The sequence below is a fragment of the Pelobates fuscus genome, chromosome 8 (genome assembly GCF_036172605.1).
Source record: "Pelobates fuscus isolate aPelFus1 chromosome 8, aPelFus1.pri, whole genome shotgun sequence".
Classification (NCBI taxonomy): Eukaryota; Metazoa; Chordata; class Amphibia; order Anura; family Pelobatidae; genus Pelobates; species Pelobates fuscus.
In genome coordinates, this window is record NC_086324.1 from 16660916 (window position 1) to 16675385 (window position 14470).

General features: G+C 51.4%; 2 protein-coding genes across 4 annotated transcripts in view; one reads left to right on the forward strand and one right to left on the reverse strand.

Annotated features, from left to right (window-relative positions):
- The window catches only part of SPEG (striated muscle enriched protein kinase), a 253793-nt gene that overhangs the window by 45993 nt on the left and 193330 nt on the right, over positions 1 to 14470 (reverse strand). The window lies entirely within an intron of this gene.
- Positions 10837 to 14380, forward strand: LOC134571177 (tubulin alpha-1D chain-like). Its single transcript, XM_063429316.1, has 4 exons — positions 10837 to 10921; positions 12291 to 12513; positions 13002 to 13150; positions 13360 to 14380. Exons 1-4 carry the CDS (start codon positions 10919 to 10921, stop codon positions 14341 to 14343), a joined length of 1359 nt encoding a protein of 452 aa, XP_063285386.1. The 5' UTR covers positions 10837 to 10918; the 3' UTR covers positions 14344 to 14380.

Here is a 14470-nt window from a genome sequence, read left to right on the forward strand (position 1 = left end):
AATGACACGCATAGAGCGACGACGTTTATATGGTATAAACCAGGGGTAGGCAACCTACGGCACTAGTGCCATGCACGGCACTCGAGGTGTCTTTGCACGGCACTCAAGGCTGCTAGAGTCAAACGCACTCTGGCCTATCAGGAGTCCCAGTAAAACTTCAGATATCTGCTAATACGAAGAGGTGATGAAGGACAATCCTAAATTTATGCATTGCAGCACATCTGAGATCACTTCCTCCCAGCACTTGTGAATGGGAATCCACACTGTAGTAGAGCAGCCCTCGACAGCTATAGCAGCTCCTGTCCTTGACCTGTACCTGGCCAGCCTGGTCCTCACTGGAACCCAGGGAACCCACCGACACTACTAGATATACACGGAGCTGCAGAATAGCCCTCCCCTCATACAAATAATATGAACAGCCCACACACACACAACACACAACACACAATCCCCACAAACGCAACACCACTAACAATCCACATACATGCACAAAACCCCACATGCAGCCTCTCCCATGCAATACCCCAAACAGCCCCAGACATGCACACACTACCAAATACACAATGTGACAAATCCATCCACACATAAGTCCACAAGCAGCCCTCATACACAGCCCACATTCATATGTATCATACACGATACCATAAACTACTAATGAACATATACAATATAATAGCTCATATACACACAAATACAACGATACAAAGCAATTACAGTAAAAATAACACAAGCAGAATACGGCAGCATACACACCTCAATTTAAAAAAAAAAAAAAAAGGAACGGCACGCTACGGGACATCACAATCCTATATCGGCACAGTGCTGCTAAAAGGTTGCCTACCCCTGGTATAAACAATTGTAATTTTATGTATGTTTTGAAACCCTTTTTCCTGAATAAATACGATAAATATATATATAAAAAAAAAAGAAGACACTGTGGAGTCTTCGCACTTCCTACCAAACGGGGTAATTTATATTTGATTTTTTTCCCCCTCTTATAGCCACAAAGGAATTTTTTGCACTTTGTGCAAATTTTTTGCTTACATGTAGCCCCATGTAGCCAAAGCGCAGCTTAAGCGGAACAGGGCCTTGACAGGGGTTAGGAGGCGGGCCCAGGAGGAACAGACAGGACAGGTGGGTTATGGGATATGTGGGATTGGCTATTTAAGGGAGGAGCCATTTTGTAAGGTTCACTTCTAATTTCCTACCCGGTTCAGTTTGTGTGCATCCCGGTGCTCTCTAGACTTTCTGGGTAGGGTTTCTCTTTTGTCTCCTCTGCAGGGCCATGGATATCGTTGAGAAGCTTTTGGAGGGAATCAGGACAGCGGCGCGGCAACAAGGAGCGGATTGGGTGCAGGCCCAGCTGGGCCCGGTCCTTGCTGCGGCAGCAGGACAGGAGGCCGGAGACTCACGCCCGGCGAGGGCCAGGAGGCCCCCGAGGCGTTTGAGCCCGGGAGGAGAACCGGAGGTCGGTGGCACGGGAGTGCAGGAGACAGCCAGTGGAAGTCGTAGCAGGCCCAGGAGCTGCCTGGTTGAGGCTCTGCCTCCCAGTGTGCGGCCGGGGCTTCGGCGTGGTGAGTCGAGACGGGCGGCTGCCCTGGACATCGATGCACCAACCCCTAACACGGAGGGGGCCGTGCGCGGAGCAGGATCCAAGATGGCGGCCGGACGGCCTAGTGCGGGGCCTGGCGGGGCGGGGTCTCGGCCCAGGAGGGCACCCCCATCGGTCTTGGCGGTGGACTGCAGCACGCGGACTGGGACGGTCCACGACGGGCCCAACGTACAGCAGGCAAGTGCAGGGGCTCCTTCCGGGGGTCCCCTTGGCGTGGTGGGCAGGCGGGGAGTGAGGCCCGATTCCAGGGAGCGGGCGGACGGGGAGGCGGGTAGGCGAGCGGCCCAAGGGGAGCAGGGGTCGGGCGGAAGGCCCCTGGGGGGGGTGCGGGATGCTGCGGAGGGGTCCCGCGGAGTGCAGACTGGGCGGGCTTCCGTGGGAGGGGATGGGGGGTCCCTCGGTAGTTCTCTTGCGGGGCGGAAGGTATTGCCTGCGGGTTCGATGGATGTTAGGAGGGTGGTAGAGGGTAAGGGGAAAGGTAAGGCCCCGAGGTCCGGTCGGTCGGGGATAACTGTCTCGGGGAGCGGGGTGTCACCATCCGCGTCCGTTGAGGGCCCCGGGGGAGGTGCCCCTGGTCCGGGTTCCGTAGGTGTAGTGGTAGGTCGGGCTGCGGCGGGGTTGGGGCGCGGGGCGGGAAGCGGGGAGGGTGGGCCTAGTTCGGAGTCGGGTAGTGCTAGCCCCTCGCCGGTGAGGGCCCCCAGGACACGCAGACGGAGGCCCCGGCGCAGGCGCGCAATGTCAGGGAGTTCGGCAGGGTCCGGGTCCCCCAGGTTGTCTCAACGGGGGTTGGCATCCAAAGGCGATGGTAGGAGTCGTAGTCCACGTGGCAGGGCTCTCAGGGCCTTTGGGGCGCGACGGCGGGAGGATACCCGGCGGGAGGCTTTGGCGGTTAGCAGGCGCTCCCCGGTTCGGGACGGGAAGGTGGTGGGGGAACAGTACGCCTTGCCCAGGACTTCTTCTCCTCTTTCCAGGTCCCGGAGTCGCTCCTCATCTGATTTTTCCAGGCACCGGGTGGGATCCCTGGTTGGCGGGACATCGGCGGATGGCGTTCATCCTGGACGAGCAGTGACGGACTGCGCAGCCCCGGGTGTCATCGGCCCCAGGGGCTTGGCCGGTGAGTCTATTGAATCGCTACAGTCCAGTGCACTAGTACAAACACTGCAGTCACTACTCCACTCACTGGGGGCGGGGGGTGGCACACAAGGTAGCGTAGGGCAGGTGTGGACGCAAGGGGGAGGGGAGGTGGGGCCCGGTTTAGGGACCCCGGCGGTAGTTGCGGGCGGGGAAGCTGTGTCGGCTTCCAGCGTGGGTGAGGCGGGAAGCGAACGGGCGGAGTTGACGGGGGGGGTGACGGAAGCAGCGAGGCAACATGCGTATGTGTCCTTCGCGGGCCCGCTGGGGGTGCACCTCAAGCAGGAGGTGAAAGATAAAATCTGGAAGGGGGAATTTTGCGAGATTTTCTCGCTTCTTCCCTTGGAGGACTTTCTTGACCTCAAGGAGGAGGACAAAAAGGACGAAAAGAAAGAGGAGGAGGAGAAACGGCGGAGGTATCGCAAGATACCGAAGTCTTTTGGTAACTGGCTAAGGGCATTCTGTATCCTAGCCAGCGTGATCGGGGAAAAATCTCCGGGCTCCTGCTCGTCCCTGTTTTGCTACTTGGACGGCATATGGGAGGCATACCGCACCTATGGCGGATTGGCATGGTGGCGGTATGATGAGCAGTTCCGGCAGCGGCTGGCGGCGAATCCGGGCATGCGGTGGGACCAGATGGACCTGCCTCTCTGGATGAAGCTCATGATGGCACAGAAGGCACAGCCCTTTCAGCACGCGGCTGGCGCTAAGGGTCAGTCCTCCTCGTCGGCCGCCTCGCAGAAGGGCTTATGCTGGCTCTTTAATGAGGGCCAGTGCAAGTGGGGCGCAGCCTGCCGCTTCAAGCACGAGTGCTCGGGCTGCGGTGGGGCTCATGGGCTCCAACGTTGTTTCAAGAAAGGGAAGTCCGGGGGGACAGGAGCCTCTGCCGCGGTTGGCGGCGGAGGGTCTCCCACTACCTCGGGGGCTAACCCCAGTGAAATTAGACGCGATGGAGCCCTGGCTAAACCGCTACGGTAACAGGGCAGACGCGGAGCTGCTTAGAGCGGGGTTTGGGCAAGGGTTTGTCATTCCGTTTCGGGAGAGGGGTGGCACTGCTTGCCCTCATAATCTCAAGTCCGTGGTGGAGTTCCCAGAGGTGGTTCGGGAGAAGTTGGACAAGGAAGTGCGGTTGGGTAGGATGGCGGGGCCTTTTGTGGCCCCGCCACTGGCGGGCCTTCGGGTCTCTCCCCTCGGGGTGGTCCCCAAGAAAGAAACGGGGAAGTTTCGGCTCATTCACCATCTTTCCTATCCTAAAGGGGAGTCGGTGAACGACGACATTGACAGGGACCTATGCTCGGTCTCTTACGCATCATTTGACCAGGCGGTCGAGCTGGTGAAGAGAGCCGGGCGTGGTGCGTTGATGGCCAAGGTGGACATCGAGGCTGCTTTTAGGTTGCTTCCGGTGCACCCGGCGTGTCACCACCTGTTAGGGTGCTTCTTTGAAGGGGGCTACTTTGTGGATTTGTGCCTTCCCATGGGGTGCTCCATTTCGTGCTCTTACTTTGAGAAGTTTAGTTCATTTCTCGAGTGGGTGGTGCGGACGGAAGCGGGAGATAAAGCGGTGGTGCACTATCTGGATGATTTCCTGTGTGTGGGGCCGGCCGGATCTCCCGCGTGCCAGCACTTGTTAGGTACCATTCAATGGGTGGCGGGCTGCTTTGGGGTGCCGCTGGCGGCAGATAAAACTGAGGGCCCGACTGAGTGCCTTAGTTTCCTGGGTCTGGAGATAGATTCAGTGCGGGGGGAATGCCGGCTGCCGCTGGCAAAGCTGGAAGGTTTGCGCGGCGTGGTGGCAGAGGTGCGTCGGGCACGGAAAGTGACCCTGCGCCGACTGCAGTCATTGGTCGGAATGCTCAATTTCGCCTGTAGGGTGATACCCATGGGTAGGGTGTTTAGCCGCAGCTTATCGGCGGCTACCGCGGGGATTAGGTCCCCTCACCATTTCATCCGGGTATCTTCGTCCATGCGGGCGGACTTGGGGGTGTGGGATACCTTCCTCAGGGACTTTAACGGGACGGTGTTCTTTCGGCAAGGGGGCGTGTCAACAGCTGAGCTGGAGCTGTACACCGACGCGTCGGGTAGCGTGGGTTTTGGGGCCTACTTCGGTGGGAGCTGGTGTGCAGAAAAATGGCCGGAGGCATGGGGGCAGAGCCCCCTCATGCGTAACCTGGCGTTTCTGGAGCTGTTCCCACTGGTGGTGGCGCTGGCGCTGTGGGGGGACCGGTTAAGGGACAGGAAAGTGGTTTTCTTCTCGGACAACATGTCCGTGGTGCACGCGGTTAATAATCAGTCTGCAGCATCGAGGCCGGTGGTAACTCTGCTGCGGCGCTTTGTTTTGTTGTGCATGTCCCTGAATGTGGTTTTTCGCGCGCGCCATGTGCCTGGGTACTTGAACGAGGTGGCTGACGCTCTGTCTCGTTTTCAGTGGTCCCGGTTTCGAACGATGGCCCCGGAGGCCCAGGACAGGGGTCAGCCGTGCCCGATCGAGATGTGGCAGCTAGGAGCGTCCTGCTTGGCGGACTCGTGAAGGCTTCGCTGGCACCGGCCACATGGGCCGCATACAGTAAGGTCTGGAGTTCATGGGAACGTTCCTGGGGCGGGCTGGGCCGAGGGGTACGAGGGGAGCCGCCTCTGGATGCCTTCTTGTGGTTTACCTTTCAATTACTGGCGGGGGGCGCCTCCCCGGCGGTGATTGACCGGAACATGGCTGCAATGGCGTTCTGGTTCAAGCTCCATGGTGGAGCGGATCTTACCAAGGCGTTTATTGTCCGGCAAGCACTCAAAGGGTATCGGAGGGCTCGGAGGGCCCCCGACGCTAGGCGCCCGGTGTCGGTGCATGTGCTGGAAGGGCTTGTTCAGGCGCTGCCCTCCATTTGTTTCAATGCATTTGAGGTGTCGCTATTCCGTGTGGCATTTCTTTTGGCTTTCTTTGGGGCGTTCCGCGTCGGGGAGTTGGTGAGCAACACCCGGGCGGCCACGGGGGGCTTACAGGTGTCTGGGGTACGTACACTGGACGGGAAGCTGGTGGTACACTTGGCTAGGTCCAAGACGGATGTGGAAGGTAAGGGCCGGGACGTTACGCTGGGGGCCCTGCCGGGCTCGGCATTGTGCCCAGTAGCTGCGGTGTCGGAGTATTTGGGTCAGAGGCCCGCGGTTGGCGGGTCCCTGTTGGTCCATGCGGATGGCTCGTCGCTCTCTCGCTTCCAATTTCAGAAAGTTTTCAGTCTGGGTCTGGGTCGGATGGGACTGGATGCCGGCACATACGGCACCCACTCCTTTCGTATTGGGGCGGCCACGGAGGCCACACGTCTAGGTTTGGGGGATGAGGTAGTCAAGCGGATTGGGAGATGGGAATCTGTTAGGTTCCGCTCATATGTACGCTTGGGTATGTTGGAACACTAAGGGACATTGGGGCGGCCTGGGGGGTACGGGTGGTCTTATCCTGTGTTTTTTCTTTCTTCCCCAGGCCGGGTCGCTTGGATCGTGGGTCATTCCTTCATTTTCTGGGCCGGACGGAGGGCTGCAGCTCGAGCTCAAGGCCAGCAGCTGGGCTTTCCGGAGGACCAGCTCGTAGTGCGCTGGTGGGGGTATCGGGGCTTCTGCTGGGGGGACGTCTGCAGGGCAATATTTGGTATGGTCGCAGGCGGGGCGCGGCCAGATATGCTAGTTTTACATGCAGGCGGTAATGACCTGGGCCTCACCCCGCAGCGGAGGCTGGTAAAATGGATGAAGCAGGATCTTAACCGGTTGGTTGATCTGCTTCCCGGGGTGATGCTGGTATGGTCGGAGATTGTTCCGAGGCAGCGGTGGCGTTACGCCCGGGACCCGGTAGCCATTGATAGATGCAGGGGTAAGGTGAACAGCCTGATGGCAAGTTTTGTTAGGAAACTGGGGGGAGTGGTGGTAAGGCACCAGGAACTGGAGGAGGGGTTGGATGGGTATTACCGCTCGGACGGTGTACACCTTTCGGCAGTGGGTTACGACCTGCTGAACTTGGGTCTGCAGGAAGGGATGCGGAGGGCGTTCCTTCTTCGGGGTGGCGGAGCTCAGACAGCTTAAGGGGTCAAGGTCTGAGCTTGTGGCGGGATAGGGAGCTGAGAGAGAGGACATAGGCTCCCTATGAGGAACGTGAGGAACATGGAAAAAAGTGGAATTATGGTCAATGGTGGTTTCGAGTCCTGGAGGTGGCTCAGAACCTGGTGGGGCAGGGGTATCCGGGTATACCCCTGCCATGGTTACTTATGGTTGGCACTTGTTCGGTTCAAGTTGGCGAGGTTGGAAAATGTCGTTACATATTTGTATTTGTTATGTTGGGGGTCATTGCCCTCTATTAAAAAGAAGGATACGGATGAGAGGGGCGGAAGGTGGGGGCAATGACCCATGTTTATATGTTAATTTATTTAAAGCAATATTATCGTTATATATTATTTAAATTATTTAATAAAGCTGTGGACAAATTTTCCCATATACCAGGTGTCAGTGTGTTATTGGGTTAGGTATGTGGGGGGTTTTTGTCCAAGGTTCCGCCAGCCCATATGGCGACTATACACCGGTCATGTAGCCCCATGTAGCCAAAGCGCAGCTTAAGCGGAACAGGGCCTTGACAGGGGTTAGGAGGCGGGCCCAGGAGGAACAGACAGGACAGGTGGGTTATGGGATATGTGGGATTGGCTATTTAAGGGAGGAGCCATTTTGTAAGGTTCACTTCTAATTTCCTACCCGGTTCAGTTTGTCCCGCCCACCCTCCCTATATTTTATGTTTAGATAGGGGTTTCCCGTTTTTTCACAGCGGCGGGATAGGGAGCTGAGAGAGAGGACATAGGCTCCCTATGAGGAACGTGAGGAACATGGAAAAAAGTGGAATTATGGTCAATGGTGGTTTCGAGTCCTGGAGGTGGCTCAGAACCTGGTGGGGCAGGGGTATCCGGGTATACCCCTGCCATGGTTACTTATGGTTGGCACTTGTTCGGTTCAAGTTGGCGAGGTTGGAAAATGTCGTTACATATTTGTATTTGTTATGTTGGGGGTCATTGCCCTCTATTAAAAAGAAGGATACGGATGAGAGGGGCGGAAGGTGGGGGCAATGACCCATGTTTATATGTTAATTTATTTAAAGCAATATTATCGTTATATATTATTTAAATTATTTAATAAAGCTGTGGACAAATTTTCCCATATACCAGGTGTCAGTGTGTTATTGGGTTAGGTATGTGGGGGGTTTTTGTCCAAGGTTCCGCCAGCCCATATGGCGACTATACACCGGTCATGATGTGTGCTGCTGTATGTGGACAGCTGTGGCTGATGTCTATTACTGTGGCTAGCTGTGAGTGGGTGTGGTAGTTGTGAGTGATATATGTTGTAGTATGTGAGTAATGTGTGTGGTTAGCTGTGATTGACGTGTGTGGATGTGCGTTTGTACTGATAAGGAACATGTGTAGATGAGTGTGGGGAGCCTGTGATTGTTCCAGCCTCCCTTCATTTAACTGTGCAATATATGTAAAAATAAACTAAAACTAATAAAAATATCAGTTTATGCCCCCTCCTTCCTTTAGCTTTGGCAGGGGGAGGGGGAGGTAGGGGGCGGCATGTTCCTATTGTTTAGTGGCAAAGTGGGTCAGTAATCAGTTCCCTGGTGGCCCAGTAAATCAGTAACCAGTTCCCTGGTGACCCAGTGGGTCAGTAACCAGTTCCTTGGTTGCCCAGTGGGTCAGTAACCAGTTCCCTGATGGCCCAGTTAATCAGTAACCATTTCCTTGGTGGCACAGTGGGTCAGTAACCAGTTACCTAGTGGCCCAGTAACCAGTTCCCTAGTGGCCCAGTGGGTCAGTAACCAGTTCCCTGGTTGCCCAGTGGGTCAGTAACCAGTTCCCTGATGGCCCAGTTAATCAGTAACCAGTTCCTTGGTGGCCCAGTGGGTCAGTAACCAGTTACCTAGTGGCCCAGTAACCAGTTCCCTGGTGGCCCAGTGGGCCAGTAACCAGTTCCCTAGTAACCCAGAAACTAGTTCCCTAGTGGCCCAGAAACTTGTTCCCTAGTGGCCCAGTGGGTAAGTAACCAGTTCACTGGTAGCCCAGTAGGTTAGTAACCAGTTCTCTGTTGGCTCAGTAAATCAGTAATCAGTTCCCTGGTGGCCCAGTAACCCGTTGTAACCAGTTCCCTGGTGGTCCAGTGGGTCAGTAACCAGTTCCCTCTTGGCTCAGTAAATCAGTTCCCTGGTGGCCCAGTAACCCATTGTAACCAGTTCCCTAGTGGCCCAGTGGGTCAGTAACCAGTTCCCTGTTGGCTCAGTAAATCAGTAATCAGTTCCCTGGTGGCCAGTTACCCGTTGTAACCAGTTCCCTGGTGGCCCAGTAACCCATTGTAACCAGTTCCCTAGTGGCCCAGTGTGTCAGTAACCAGTTCCCTCTTGGCTCAGTAAATTAGTAATCATTTCCCTGGTGGCCCAGTGGGCCAGTAACCAGTTGTAACCAGTTCCCTAGTGGCCCAGTGGGTCAGTAACCAGTTCCCTGTTGGCCTATTGGTCAGTAACCAGTTCCCTGTTGGCCTAGTGGGTCAGTAACTAGCCAAATGGGTCAGTAAGGCCGTAGAAGTCAAAATAAAAGCATAGCTGACTTAGAAAAGATTCCCAGTTTGGATAATTTAACCTTAACATTGCAATTTACTATGAAATCTCTCACCTTAGTAAATAAACCCTGATTGGTACTGAATGGGATGCGACCATTTGGATGAAGTGATCGAATTGTGACAATGTTTGCCTTTAATAAAAATGAGAATTGTAAATTTGATGCAATTCAATTATTTTAACGAAATTTGGCTGATCTAAACCATATTAGAGTAAAGATAAATGTCTCGTAATGTGATAACGTGATGGCTCTCTGAGGGGTAATATCTTTAGGGGTCTATGGGATATCTAATTACATTCTCATTTTATGCTCCTTTGACTAATTTCTTGCATTTCTTTTTTATCTTTATCTATTTTAAAGGAACAGATTTAAGTTTACTTTGAGACATTTCAAGCTGCTGGTAAATTCATGGATCAGCAAAACTCACATAAAATGATGGAATGTGAGCTATACATCCAAATAGTAAAGGGACACTATAGTCACCTGAACAACTTTAGCTTAATGAAGCAGTTTTGGTGTATAGGACATGCCCCTGCAGCCTCACTGCTCAATCCTCTGCCATTTAGGAGTTAAATCCCTTTGTTTATGAACCCTAGTCACACCTCCCTGCATGTGACTTGCACAGCCTTCCATAAACACTTCCTGTAAAGAGAGCCCTATTTAGGCTTTCTTTATTGCCAATTCTGTTTAATTAAGATTTTCTTATCCCCTGCTATGTTAATAGCTTGCTAGACCCTGCAAGAGCCCCCTGTATGTGAGTAAAGTTCAATTTAGAGATTGAGATACAATTATTTAAGGTAAATTACATCTGTTTGAAAGTGAAACCAGTTTTTTGTTTCATGCAGGCTCTGTCAATCATAGCCAGGGGAGGTGTGGCTAGGGCTGCATAAACAGAAACAAAGTGATTTAACTCCTAAATGACAGTGAATTGGGCAGTGAAATTGCAGGGGAATGATCTATACACTAAAACTGCTTTATTTAGTAAAGATATTTAGGTGACTATAGTGTTCCTTTAAGAATGTACATATTGCAGGACCATGTGGACACCTGACACTGTATTTGGGATAGCTGTAGCTGTCAGCATTGCCTCATCCAGTGTTACTATCACCAGCAAACAGACACAAAGTAAATACTAATTCCTATAATTCTGACGGAATATTTCTGTTATTTCCCTCTATAATCCTCCAATCTCCCTCTCTGGATTTTCCATTTCCCTCCTTACATTCCCTGATTCCTTCTAATTTCCATTATTATTCACATGATTCCCTCCTCAGTTCCCTCCACCCTGTGCCCAGTCTCTCCCCACCCCAGGGGTCACATTGTATCATTGTCACCAGACATTGTCCCTCTCCTTGTTTCTGTTGGGAGGGAGGGAGTGTGTCTAGGAGACAGGAGGTGTGAGCTCCCCTCCTCCACCCCCGGTTACTAAGGACGCTAAACTCACTGATCATATAAAGAGCAGTCAGACACAGAGAGGGGATAGCAGACCTCCCAAATCCGACCCCATAACAAATCGGAATCAGGAGAAACCAACTACAACCAAAACATCACCATGGTAAGTACCTACCTGGAGCTCACTGTCAGTCTGTACTGCCCTATGTATTCTCTGTGTACCTGGAGCTTACTGTCAGTCTGTACTGCCCTGTGTATTCTCTGTGTACCTGGAGCTTACTGTCAGTCTGTACTGTCCTGTGTATTCTCTGTGTACCTGGAGCTTACTGTCAGTCTGTACTGTCCTCTGTATTCTCTGTGTACCTGGAGCTCACTGTCAGTCTGTACTGTCCTGTGTATTCTCTGTGTACCTGGAGCACACTGTCAGCCTGTACTGTCCTATGTATTCTCTGTGTACCTGTAGCTCACTGCCAGCCTGTACTGTCCTGTGTATTTTCTGTGTACCTGGAGCGCACTGTCAGTCTGTACTGTCCTGTGTATTCTCTGTGTACCTGGAGCTCACTGTCAGTCTGTACTGTCCTGTGTATTCTCTGTGTACCTGGAGCACACTGTCAGCCTGTACTGTCCTATGTATTCTCTGTGTACCTGTAGCTCACTGCCAGCCTGTACTGTCCTGTGTATTTTCTGTGTACCTGGAGCGCACTGTCAGTCTGTACTGTCCTGTGTATTCTCTGTGTACCTAGAGCTCACTGTCAGTCTGTACTGTCCTTTGTATTCTCTGTGTACCTGAAGCTCACTGCAAGCCTGCACTGTCCTATGTATTGTTTATGTACCTTGAGCTCACTGCCAGTCTGTATTGTCCTGTGTATTCTCTGTTTATCTGGAGCTCACGGTCAGTCTGTACTGCCCTTTGTATTCTCTGTGCACCTGGAGCTCAAGGTCAGACTGTTCTGTCCTGTGTATTCTCTGTGTACCTGGTGCTTACTGTCAGTCTGCACTGTCCTATGTATTCTCTGTGTACCTGGAGCTCACTGTCAGTCTGTACTGTCCTATGTATTCCCTGTGTACCTGGAGCTCACTGTCAGTCTGTACTGTCCTATGTATTCTCTGTGTACCTGGAGCTCACTGTCAGTTTGTACTGTCCTATGTATTCTCTGTGTACCTGGAGCTCACTGTCAGTCTGTACTGTCCTATGTATTCCCTGTGTACCTGGAGCTCACTGTCAGTCTGTACTGCCCTATGTATTCTCTGTGTACCTGGAGCTCACTGTCAGTTTGTACTGTCCTATGTATTCTCTGTGTACCTGGAGCTCACTGTCAGTCTGTAATGAACTAAGTATCTGAAATAGAATGCAGTTCATTATATTTGCAATTCTCTGATCAAATGTATTTCAAAGTAGCTTTTATTTCTATAACCTCTGGAGGTCGACTCCGTTCTTCATCGTCCATTTGTACAAGTTAAATCTTATTCTCTAATGATCCCTTCCAGTAATCGGATATCCCGACTCACACTCCATTCTTCTTTCTCTACAGAGGGAATGTATCTCAGTGCATGTTGGACAGGCTGGAGTGCAGATTGGCAATGCATGCTGGGAGTTGTACTGTCTGGAGCATGGAATCCAGCCGGACGGACAGATGCCCAGTGATAAGACCATTGGTGGAGGAGATGATTCCTTCAACACCTTCTTCAGTGAGACTGGGGCTGGGAAACACGTCCCCCGTGCTGTGTTCGTTGACCTGGAGCCCACCGTCATTGGTAAGACAGGGTTCAGAACACCAGATTCAATTAAATATATTTTATTCAATGTTTAATCCACTACAGACCTTCATAAAATTTCTGCAGTTACTGAATTTAAAGATTCTTGTCTGTTATTTGAGATGGCCTCACTAGCCGTTTTATACTATCCAATCATTACCTGAAGAGGTCCAAGAACCTTAGCTACTTATCTTTCCCGTAGAGTTAGTAAAAGATACTTCATTCTTCCTGTCTTCGAATTATAGCGGCAGCTCCCATCTCACATTGAATGCCTGTTAATCAGTCCCATCTCTACATTCATGAAATAACCTGAAGGAAACTATGTATTTTCATAAATAAATATTTGGAGTTAATTCCATCTCTCTCTTTTTGTAATAATTGTAAACTTTTTTTTTCCAACTGATCTCCATAATGTTTCAGCTCTAGCCTGCAGTCTCTGTTTAAATAATGTAGGGGCAACATTAACTTCCATAACTCTTATTCTACAGACGAGGTGAGGACAGGAACCTACAGACAGCTCTTCCATCCAGAACAACTAATCACAGGCAAGGAAGACGCGGCAAATAACTACGCCCGTGGTCATTACACTATTGGCAAGGAGATCATCGACCTGGTGCTGGACAGAATCCGCAAGCTGGTAAGTCATGTCCAGTCTTCTTTAAAAAAAAGAAAGAAAAAACACATAAATGACCATCAGGATTATTTCCTAAATTGAGAATTCAATTTAAAGTTAAAGTCGCAGAACTGTAGAACTATTATTTCAGTTAGATGAAAATAGAAATATAAAAGAATTTGAGGTTGAACACATTGATGTATGTTTGACATTTCCTTGTTGTCTATTCTCAGGCTGATCAATGCACAGGACTCCAGGGCTTCCTCATCTTCCACAGTTTTGGAGGTGGCACCGGCTCTGGCTTCACCTCCCTGCTGATGGAACGTCTCTCTGTTGACTACGGCAAGAAGTCCAAACTGGAATTTGCCATCTACCCGGCTCCTCAGATCTCCACAGCTGTGGTTGAACCATACAACGCCATCCTGACCACCCACACCACACTGGAGCACTCTGATTGTGCTTTCATGGTGGACAACGAGGCCATTTATGATATCTGCCGCAGGAACCTGGATATTGAACGTCCAACCTATACTAACTTGAACCGTCTGCTTGGCCAGATTGTGTCATCAATCACTGCCTCCCTTAGATTTGATGGAGCTCTAAATGTGGACTTGACAGAGTTCCAGACCAACTTGGTGCCCTATCCCCGTATTCACTTCCCATTGGCCACTTATGCTCCTGTTATCTCCGCAGAGAAGGCTTATCATGAGCAGCTTTCTGTGTCTGAGATAACCAATGCTTGCTTTGAGCCAGCCAACCAGATGGTGAAATGTGACCCCCGTCATGGTAAATACATGGCTTGCTGCTTGCTCTACAGAGGTGATGTGGTGCCCAAGGATGTCAATGCAGCTATTGCCACCATCAAGACCAAGCGTACCATCCAGTTTGTGGACTGGTGCCCAACAGGTTTCAAGGTTGGTATCAACTACCAGCCCCCCACTGTGGTACCCGGTGGAGATCTGGCCAAGGTACAGCGTGCCGTATGCATGTTGAGTAACACAACAGCCATCGCTGAGGCCTGGGCTCGCCTGGACCACAAGTTTGACCTGATGTATGCCAAGCGTGCCTTCGTGCACTGGTATGTGGGAGAAGGAATGGAGGAAGGAGAATTCTCTGAGGCCCGAGAAGACATGGCTGCTCTGGAGAAGGATTATGAAGAAGTTGCCACTGACAGCGTGGATGGAGGAGAAGAGGGAGAGGAGGGAGACGAATATTAAATAATTGCACAAATAAATAAAAGATAAAGTATTTAATAAAAATATGTGAATATTTCTGTATATTTTGTGTACAAAATAAATACATGAACAATAAAATAAAAAATTGCTTGATTTTGGAATTGGTAAT